The following is an 11,001-nucleotide window of genomic DNA, read 5'->3' on the forward strand; positions in this document are numbered from 1 at the left end:
ATATAATAAAATTAGCAAGAATGATTAATGAATGGAACAGCTTGCCTCCTGGACTAATTGGGGCTGAAAGGCTGGAGACTATTACAAGTGCCTTCCAGACTTATGATTCTAATCATTGAAATGGCTTTCCTCCAGAAGTTGAGGGTCTCCAATCACTGGAGGTTTCCAAGAAGAGATGGGAAGGGGCAATTTTCTGGAATGGTATAATATCTCTTGGATGGGCAGGGCGTTGGACTAGAAGACCTCTAAGGTCCCTCCCAGCCCTATGATTCTGTGTATGTGTCTTACTAACATGCTGTTACTCAACCAAGAATGTGTTTTCCACACAGATATCAAGAGCCAAGGTGGCGCAGTGGTTAAATGCAGCACTGCAGGCTACTGCTAGATCAGCAGGTCAGCGGTTCAAATCTCACCGGCTCAGGGTTGACTCAGCCTTCCATCCTTCCGAGGTGGGTAAAATGAGGACCCAGATTGTTGGGGGCAATATGCTGACTCTCTGTAAACCGCTTAGAGAGGCCTGAAAGGCCTATGAAGCGGTATATAAGTCCACTGCTATTGCTATATCATCTCTATGCTAATGATATTCACGTGTACAAGCAGTCATGTTTAATGTGCTCAAAGTTTTGTGTCTGATAGTGCCTGAAAACTCTTGGAAGTGAAGGAACAGTATCAGGTTGAATCCTAGAAAAACCAAATACCATTTTATTTATCGTAGTCAGTTTTCTCTCCTTCCTTATATCATTTTCTCTTAATTTTTGAAATGTGTAAAGTATGAATGCATCTCATTGTCTCCTTATCTGCAGAGGTATGTATTCCACTATTCTATTGGAAAAGATCCATTTCCAATTTAGTAATTAAACAGAGTAGGAACATCTATCCATTATCTGCTGAACTCAACAAAGAGGCTTACTGTAACCAGTTATCGCATTTGATAAACATTATTTATTGAGAATATTTATCCTCTGTTATCATGTATTCAACATGTCACCAGGTAGTAAACATGTCACCAAGATACATATGAATGTTCCCCATTACTGCATGAATTAAAGATTTTTGTTTCTTAGCATATTTTCTCTACAATTCAGATCGGGCCTCAGTAGGATAATGTAACATTTTGGGAAAAAAATACAAGCCAAGACAGCAGCTCCAGAGGCCAAAATTGATAAGATCTCCACTGTCACCATGGACTTCCCTTTGGTACTCAAGTAGGTAGGGAGGAAGGTGATCCAAACACTGCAAAATATTAGCATGCTAAAAGTAATGAACTTGGCTTCATTAAAGCTGTCAGGCAATTTCCTAGCTAGAAATGCAACTGTAAAACTGATGAGGGCCAAAAAAGCTAGATATGCAAGGACAGCATAAAACATTGAATCTGAACCTTCATTACATTCCAAGATGGTCTCTCCAACCAAGGAGTGGAAGTCCATGTTGACAAATGGGGGAGAGGTTGCCAACCATGTGGCACAAAAAAGGGCTTGGATTAGGGGACAGGCTATGACAATGGAGTTGGTGAGTGGTTTCCCTAAGAGTTTCCTTGTCTTGTTCCCTGGCTTGGTAGCCATGAAGGCCAGAACCACCATGACAGTTTTTGCCAACACAGAGGAAACTGCAAGGGAAAAGAGAATGGCAAAGGAAGTTTGTCGTAAGAGACAGGTGAAGTTCCCAGGTCGTCCAATGAAGAGGAAGGAGCAAAGGAAGCAGAGAAGGAGGGAGATCAGGAGGATGTAAGTGAGATCTCGGTTGTTGGCCTTGACGATTGGTGTGTCACGATGCTTATGGAAAATTGCTAGGACTGACAATGTGATAAAAGAGAGAGAGATAGTAAGAGAGGCTAAAGTGTAGCCCAGGGTATCTTCATAGGAAAGGAAGTGGATCTTCTTGGCAATGCAGTGGTCCTTGTACTTGTTGGGATATTGGTCTTCTGGGCAGGGGTCACAGCGAGCTGCATCTGAAATGAAGAAGCTTTGTCTAAATATTTCAGTAGCTGTTAGGAATATAATCTAACGGTTGGGTTGGCAATATATAAATCATGTAACAATGGTGTACCTGTTTCTTTAAATCATACTGTAAAATATGATTGGTTGCTGTTTTCCTCAATCAGCCATAAGAGGGAGCCAGAATGACTGTTAGCTCTCTGTTCGTTATATGCTGGGCTGATCTGAGTGCCGTGAGCTATTGTAAGTTTTACAACTGTTAGCAAACTTTGTGTACCGGACTGATTATATGATACTGGACTATGCTATTTGGATTATCCCTTAACTGAAAGACATTGATGACTGACTGTCTTATCCATGTATGAGTTGGACTGTTTGATGGACTCTGATACCTCTATTTCCACAAAAGTAAAAGCCTATTTAAACTGCAGTGTCTCTGTATGCTGGTTTGTGTGTTCTTCAACACCACTCTCACAACGCTTCTCTGAACGCACTTGCTCTCCCAATGGGGAGCTTACTTAACAGTAGCAATCATAGTAAGAATTATACCTCCTGCCTCATATCTCAGATGTGACTCCTTTCCACATCGGTCAATTCAATAAGAAAGGGATGGAAGGACCCTCTGGGAAACTTTTTGTGCTGTGTAAAAATCAAGATGGTTTTTGTTCAAACTGACCCTGGAGGATCAGTTGCTGAGAGATTGAGATCTCTGCCTCTGTAATCACCAGGCACCTGTACCAAATTTTGCATGTTGTTTCTGAGAGGGAGAGAAGGGTTGACACTTGCATTTTTTTTCACTTTGTATTGGAAATCTAGGAAGATTGACCACTCTCTCAATCAGGAATCCTGCTTTTCACTGCTTAGTTTCATCATCATTTGGAGTTTTATAAAATCATAAGGTGACACACAAATGCACACCAATTCACACACAAAAATATTCATGTGTAACAGAATGTGGGAGAGTGAATTTCTGTTTTTGAAACCAGCATCTCCCATCATTCAATCAGAGGTTTTGTTGTAGAGAGACCCTAGCTTCAATCCATGATAGATTGGTTGATTTCTCTGACATGCCTATAATTTTCAAGGGAGACTGATTATCTTGACAGAAGCACTAAAAGTAATACAAAGTTTGAACACCAAACCAGGCTGTATCATTCATTTAGGAAAATGATCATAATTGGTTTTCTCATAGGGATGAGATAAGAGGAATGGAGAGGACAGCAAGGAATGTGCATTTTTTTTTTGAATGCACCTTGTGGTAAATGTGGTGAGGAGAGCAATCTTGACAATCCTAGTTTCTCAGAGATGGGAAATTAGATTGGTGGGGAGACGGGTGTCACAACAACTTGTTTCTGTATTGTAAAACATGTCAATCCTACCACAAATCATAAAAAAGTCTCTTAATATTTTAATATATTGAATGGCTTCGTTGATCCTGGAAGATCTCCATTTGAAGGTTGCTCTACCTGTCTGATTAGAAATGGTGCCTTCTGGACAAGGGTCACATTTGTAGCAGCAAACCTGCTCACCCTCTGGAATGGTTCTCTTCTCACCTGCCTGGCACCTCTTCCTGCCACACCTGGCAAAGGGCACCTTCTAAAAGAGAAAAGTTTGAGTCTATTCAAAGGTCATGCATCATTTAACTTACACATTGAGATCTCCATCTTCCAAAGTGCTTTACCATCCACATGAACTAGGAAGAGCTCCTGGGGAATTGAGATTATATCATTGCCAACTATATCAAGAACCCGAATAGGACTGGAAGGGACCTTTGAGGTGTTCTATTCCAACCCCCTTCTGAAGTAGGAAACCCTATACCATTTCAGATAGGTGACTCTCCAATCTTTTCTTAAAAATCTCCAGTGATGAAGCACCTACATCTTCTGAAGTTAAGTTAATTTTTCTCACTGTTAGGAGGTTTCCCCTTAATTGCAGTTTGCTTCTCCCTTTGATTAGTTTCCATCCATTGTTTCTTCTCTTGCCTTCTTGTGCTTTGGAAAATAAGTTAACCCCATTCTTTGTGGCTGCCCATCAGATAGCAATAGCACTTAGCAATCGAACTTAGACTTACTGTATATACCACTTCATAGTGCTTTACAGCTCTCTCTAAGTGGCAGAGTCAGCCTTTTGTCCCCAGCAATCTGGGTCCTCATTTTACCCACCTCAGAAGAATGGAAGGCTGAGTCAACCTTGAAACTGGACCTTGAAACTGGAATACAGCTAACATGTCACCTCTAAACCTTTTTTCCCCTAGACTAGCCATATCCAATTCCTGCAACCATTGTTTATATGTTTTAGTCTCCAGTGCTCAGCTTTTCTCTGCACTTTTTCCAAAGTCTAAACATATTTTTTGTAATGTGGTGACCAAAACTGGATGTAGCTACCAGCCCTGGGAGCCATGTTTTTCTTTGGAGCTTCAGGGCTGCGCCTGGATGGGAGTGACTGGGGATTGTCTCTGGTTAGAGTGAAGAAGCGATTGGGCCATGTGATGGACGTGTGGGTGACATTGACTTTCTTTTGGGTGGGGAAAACCTGGAACTCTCCGATTCAGGTTTTCCCAGATGTGCCAATATGACATCTCTAATAAAACGGAACTTTGAGGAATTGCCAGCCTTGGGGTCTTCTTTTGTTAGGGGTGTTTCTTGGAACCCTGACACAGTATTCCAGCTGTGATCTTACAAAGGCTTTATAAAGCGGTACTAATATTTCATGTGAATTTGATTCTATACTTCTGTTTATACAAGCAAGGATTGTATTAGCTTCTTTTTGTCTGCTGCCTCCCACTGTTGGCTCAGGGTTAAGTGATCGCCCAGTAGGGCTGCAAGGTCTTTCTCTCAGTTACTGTTTTTGAGCCAGGTTTCACATCATTTGTACTTGCACCTTTGTTTTTTCCTTCCTATGCGTAAAACCTTGCTTTTTTCTACATTACATTTCATGTTGTTGGATAAGGGCCCATTGTTCAAGTCTCTCAAGATCTTTTTGAATCCCGAGCTTGACTTCTGGGGTGCTGGTTATTCCTGCCAGCTTAGTGTCATTTACTATTCCAGTAAATGGTTGTCTTTGGTTGCCAGACTGTCAGTCGTATGTCGAGGAGAAAAAAAGAGGAATATTTTTTCTTCTAGCTGTTCGAGCAGGGAGTCCCTCTGCATCCTATCCTCATCGCCAGTATAGAAGTCTGGACCGATAGAAAAGGCGATAGACTGGCTGAGGTAAAAAGGAACACTTCAGCACCTTCCTCTGATATGCAGCTATTTATACAGGAGCTGTCAAGCAGAACAACCAATAATAACAGAGTAAAAAGCCCACTTACAGTCAGGCATGTCTTATCCAATAGGCATGAGCCTTTGGTTGCCGGGCTGTCAGTCATATGTCAAGGACTTGTGGCTGGTCATAAGTTGAGGACTTAAAACTGGTCACATGTCAAGGACATTACAGTCATAGTGCAAAGACCAAACTGCAGCCACCATCATCACCCTGCAGTCCATATTCCTGCAATTATCTGCTCCCTCAGCTGACCTTCACCATATTTTTGCTCATGATGAAGCAATCCCAGCCAGGCTATTCGGGAGACAACTGTTGTCTATATGAGGCCTTTTCTGAAGAAGTAAACCACCATGAGTGACCTTGGGAAGAAAGCTTTATGCATGTCCTGGAACAAATGAACCTTTTTATGAATTCAGGACATTTCCTTCCAGCCCACCTTTTTGGCCCAGATGATTGCATTAGAGTTGATGGTGAAATCCTGGCCTTGGGAAACCCTGGGATTCATTTGCCCGACTTTCATGTAGACAAAAGATTGATTGGGGAGGAAAATCCAGTTGAGAAGATCGTAACAAGCAGACATTGGTCCATTTTCCAAGAAAGAGACTTCATTTCCATGACTGTAATTGAACTTGATATTCTTCAAATAGGCAAGAAACTGAAAGAAAAGAGACCCTTGGAAAGTAGAGTAACTAAAAATGAGACATCATGGATTCTATCACTCTCTGCCAACAAATATTTTAGGAGATAATTACAAATCTTTAAAACTAGGCATGTTAGCTTAATGAGTGATGGGGAGCAGCATGAAATCATAGGAATCTCACATTGGAGAATTATAGATTGTCCCCACCGCTACAAAAATACTCTATTATTGTGTGTTTTTTCTGACTACTTCAAATTCACTTTAATAGAATAATTATGACATATAAATATTTTAATGTCCTACTCCAAATGCAATTCTAGAGCTGCTGAGATACTTATGCTTCCATTTTTAATCAAATCATTAATTGTTTGCTATTTCATAATTTAGTTTATTTTCAGATGTAATTAGAAGGGCAATACAGACCTATTTAATAAATTAAGGAAGAAATGTCCATGGAAATTTCTAAGGATCTGTGGACTGAATAAAATTCGGAAAAATTACCTGCCATGACTGAACATTTGTGATCCTTTTTCCAAGCCTCACCATGGCTGGTTGTGCTCCTGATCCATGCATTGTATGCAGTGCATGTGCCACAGCATTAATGGCATTGTAGATGTTGTAACTTTCACCTGTCATGCTTGTTTCAAACATGTAAGATGGCACATTCTTAAAATTCTCCTTTCCTGTACAGTGTTTTTCCCCCTTTTTAAGGATCACTCCTGGTCTGTGGATCTCGCAACCAAAAATCCTTTCCCACCATAGAGGGAGAAAGACATCTCCTTGAGGGTTCAAAGGGTCTAAAGAGAGAAGGGCATGCCTGAATTCTGGGATATCAGGGCTTTGATCCCTGAAATGCAAAGTACCATGGAAAGGTTTTAGATACGCCAACATTTCGTGAGATGCGCTTATTTCCCAATGGGAAGTCAGGATCCAAACAATTCTAAGTGTGAAAATTCTTTTGGTTTCCAAAAAATCGAGAGATAGATATATAGTTTTAATACATTTGGATTCTCCAAATACAATAATGACCTCAGCTTTATCCCAGGTTGGGATTAAAGAAATACATTTTTCTGCTGCTAAATAAGCAGATACCGATTCCAACAGGTGAGTGAAGGCCAGGCAGATCTCCTTCTCCTTCAGCATTGGCACCAAAGTAGAGATGAAAAGTTCTCCATTGTCATTTTCAGGGGCCACCAGCCCAACCCAGTTCCACTGGAAATACAGGAGCAGCCGGACTAAACCCACATACTGAGGAAATTCATTGGGGCTGATCCGGAAGAAAGAAGGGAAAACAGTTCTGTCTCCTTGAGTAAACTTGAGGAAGTGAAAACCAAACTGCAGAAAAGGAGATTCATAATTTTTAATGACAATAATTTATAGTGATGTTAAGGGTCAGTATCAGTAGCTTTTTGCCCTGCCAGTTCAATTGAATCACTTTGAATGGAGTGAGAGGCTTCCAGTTACAATGACAAATTCAGATTTCAACAGGTGTATGAAGACCATAGCAATAGCACTTAGACTTATTTACCACTTCACAGTGCTTTACAGCCCTCTCTATGTGGTTTAAAGAGTCAGCCTATTGCCCCCAAGAATCTGGGTCCTCATTTTACCCACCTCAGAAGGATGGAAGGCTGAGTCAACCTTGAGCCTGGTGAAATTGCAGGCAAACGGCAGGCAGCAGAAATAGCCTGCAGTATTGCGCTCTGCCATCGGGGGCCATGCAGCTGAATGCTTTTTCTTTGCTATATGTAAACAAGATTTGTTCATTTAACAAGTATACTTTGCAAATGCACTAAAACATACAACTTTTCTTTTTATCGATCCCTTCCCTTTAACTGAGCTATTTCTGGACCCCACAGTTCCTTGTGATCTGCTTCTTTGGAAGACTTGTGTGGCTATATGTCTCAGCTACACCCTCAGCTGTGGTGGTCTTTAGAGTCCTCTTGCACATTCAATCAAATTGTGCTTAACATTATGACAAAACCTTGTAAAGAGTATAACTGACACAATCTGACTGGCACTGGCATATGAGAAGCCAAGGAAATATACCATCAACCTTATTCACACAATAAACCAGACTGAAGCATGGTTATGTTTACAAAGAATCTGTTTGGAAAGAATTCATCCAGGAAAGCATTTCAGAAATTCCTTATTCCTCATTCACACACAAAAAAAACCTCAAACACTTAGTCCCAACTTAATTTGGTTTCATTTTTGGGTTTTATGTTTGCATCTCTTCCGTCTCCGCTCCGAATTGGTATCCTATGGAACCGCCTTACCTGTGGAACCTTGAAGATGCTGAAGATGGAGGCCATCTGCCTTGAGTCCTGGGAGGTGAGGCCTCCAACAACAGAGAGCAGATTGTTCTGCTTGCCACATTTGTAACCTGGAACCATCTGGCCTCGCGTAGACAGAAGAGAGAGGCTGTTCCAGGAAATCCTCCTAACAGTCTCCTTATTATCATAAATATGGAAGCCAAGGGTGATGTTGGGAAGCAGAACCAAATCCTTGTTGATTTTTGTGAGTGCATGTACCAAGGCCAGAAATAGCTGATAATTCTTGAATTCAATGCTATAATGAGAAAACATTAAATAGTATAAAATAATAATATTATAAAAGTACATAATATTAAAGGGAAACTTTTGTGCGGTGTGGAACTTGCCTTTCCTTGATTGGGTTTGTATGGGTGTTTGCCTGGACTTTGAGGTGGTGAATGTATTTGTTTTGAGTCTTTGGACAAAAAATATGATTAAGAAGATTATGTGAATGGACTATCCACATGAAACCATGATCCATGTAGAGAAGTATTCAATGTGATAATGAGAAAACATTCAAAAATTTTAAATGAAAGCTTTTAGAATAGAAGAGAATAGAATAGAGTAGAAGGGAAGGGAAGGGAAAAGATGGGAATAGAATAGAATAGAATAGAATAGAATAGAAGAGAAGAGAAGAGAAGAGAAGAGAAGAGAAGAGAAGAGAATTATTTATTGACCAAGTGTGATTGGACCCACAAGAAATTTGTCTTTGGGGCATATGCTCTCAGTGTACATAAAGAAAAATAAAATAAAATAGAATACGTTCATCAAGAATTCTAAGATACAACACTTAGTGATACTCATCAGCAATCAAATTATACTTGGAAACAAATAAAACTATATAGATTTTAAAGATACAAGAAACATGGTCATAGTCATAAGTGGGGAGAGATAGGTTGTAGTAGTGTTGGCCTTTCTTTGAGTGTGTTCCTCTTCTCCTGGAACTTTGAGGTGGTGAATCCATTTGCTGTCAGCCTTTGGATGAGAAAATGTGATTAGGAAGATTATGTTGATGGTACTGAAAAACACATTTGCAATCCTAAGCAGCCATGACTCATCGCATGAGAAATATCGTAAATCCCTTTGGCCTTATGAGTTTTCTTTTGAAAGCTGTTTTGGCTCTGGAACTGCTGCTGTTCACAATGCTCCATGAGGCAGATTCACTAAAGGCCATTACAAAATACCACTCATGATTCCAAAACGGGTGTCTATGGAAATTCCCAATCGTCCAGGGCATGGTTTTCCCAAAGATGCTTCTCAAAATACAACTGGACTTTGATTCTTCTTTCTTGAAGTTTTTTTTTTTCTGATCCAAGAAGCTTCAGAATTGAAGTCAGAACTGAATAAACTTCTTGGATGAGAAGCAAAATATTTTTAGGGGGAAAAAAACCTTTCCTCATTAATTATGCTGTTTATCATCTTCCTGATGAAACTGGAAAATTCTCCCCTATTTTAGAAGAATGCCTCTTTATCCTGGAAAGCACTGAAGGATTCTAAACTGCAGCAGAACCTGCAAACATCAGTAGAGTATTAATTTATGAAAGGAGTTTCCTAAATCCCCCCCAAAAAGCAGAATTTTTTCTAATCCATTCACTTCCAAGTGAAACTTACCTTATTGTAATTCTTGTCTTTGATGGCTCACGGTCAAACTCTATCATTTCAAAGAGAGCAAACTTTTCCAGGAACAAATTCCCCCCAATAATGAGATCCCCAGACTTGTAGTAGTCCTTTACAATTCGCAGAGGATTCCTTGCTACACATACGGTTTGCATTATCTTATGAGTTGTTGAAGGCAGGAGCCAAAGGAGAAGCAGCAGGAGAGGCAGCCCATTCATAATTCTCACCTTCCTTCCTAGATTACATATCAAATTTTGTTGAGAAGCAGAACTGCAAGTGGCTTCCACAAAATCCCACCAAGTCGTTAGCAGAGAGGCAGCAGATTGTGCCACATGGGTGGCCTTGAGGCAAATTAATATCAAGTGTGCTTTCTCTTACCTACCTTGAGCTGTCACTGAAGACAAAACAGCCCAGTTCAGTTTAATGGATAGAAAGAAATGACTTGTTTGCAAAACAACCTAAGGTGACATGTCCAGATCCCCTTGGGAGATCTCAGCATTATTCCATTTAAGCAAGTTTTATCTTGGAAGACTTCTGTGGGTAAAAATCTATGGGGGATACATTAAGGATTACTGTACTTCTGATAATTGCAAGGAAGAGCAACATCCTACCCACTTAGCAATTTCCTTCATGCACCAGAAGGGGGAAAACATGTTTGTGTCTCTTGTTCTTCATCCAAAGAACAGATGGAATTGAGGGTCAGGGTCAATATGGGATTTGGCCTAACTGAAAGCCCCCAACACCTGCATCCAAGATGGAGTCTGGCTTGTGCCAGGGTTTTTTTCCAGATAGGGCTAAGCATGGTGATGAGTTGTAGCCTTGCAAAAGTGACCAATAATGCAGTTGTTTGTAGAAGAAATTTTGTATTTATTCTTACATGGTTAGGGAAGATATAGAAGCTCATTTCTCTTATACCCCTTACAAATAGTGAGTGGGGGACTAAAGATATAAGCCTAATTTAAACTCTATGGAGATTCTCAGTCACCCACGTCATGGTTGTCCCAAAGGTGCTTATTCAGGAGGCAACTGGATTTTCTTGTTTTCTTTTTTGGAAGATGTTTTGCTTCTCATCCAAGAAGCTTCTGTCAGTTTCTAAGTAATGCGTCTCTCACAAATCGAACTCCAAGGCATTTCCTTTCCTCAAAGAACAAATATATTTAGATACGCCATCTTGGCACTAACTGGTGAAAAGTATGTACTAAAGTTCCTGGGATTTCCCTACCCAACTATG

General features: G+C 40.3%; 1 protein-coding gene across 1 annotated transcript in view; it reads right to left on the minus strand.

Annotated features, from left to right (window-relative positions):
• Nucleotides 1-9,925, minus strand: part of LOC106553417 (vomeronasal type-2 receptor 26-like) — a 65,789-nt gene extending 55,864 nt beyond the window's left edge. Inside the window, exons 1-3 of the mRNA XM_087705367.1 lie at nt 9,765-9,925; nt 8,118-8,409; nt 7,088-7,173 (exon numbers count right to left, since the gene is read on the minus strand). Of these exons, the coding sequence (XP_087561493.1) occupies nt 7,088-7,173; nt 8,118-8,409; nt 9,765-9,925 (539 nt within the window). The remainder of the gene's footprint in view (nt 1-7,087; nt 7,174-8,117; nt 8,410-9,764) is intronic.
• Nucleotides 9,926-11,001: the final 1,076 nt, after the last annotated feature.

This window comes from Thamnophis sirtalis, unplaced genomic scaffold (genome assembly GCF_051295495.1).
Source record: "Thamnophis sirtalis isolate CommonGarterSnake01/CBP01778 unplaced genomic scaffold, rThaSir2_p1.2 scaffold_1, whole genome shotgun sequence".
Lineage (NCBI taxonomy): Eukaryota > Metazoa > Chordata > Lepidosauria > Squamata > Natricidae > Thamnophis > Thamnophis sirtalis.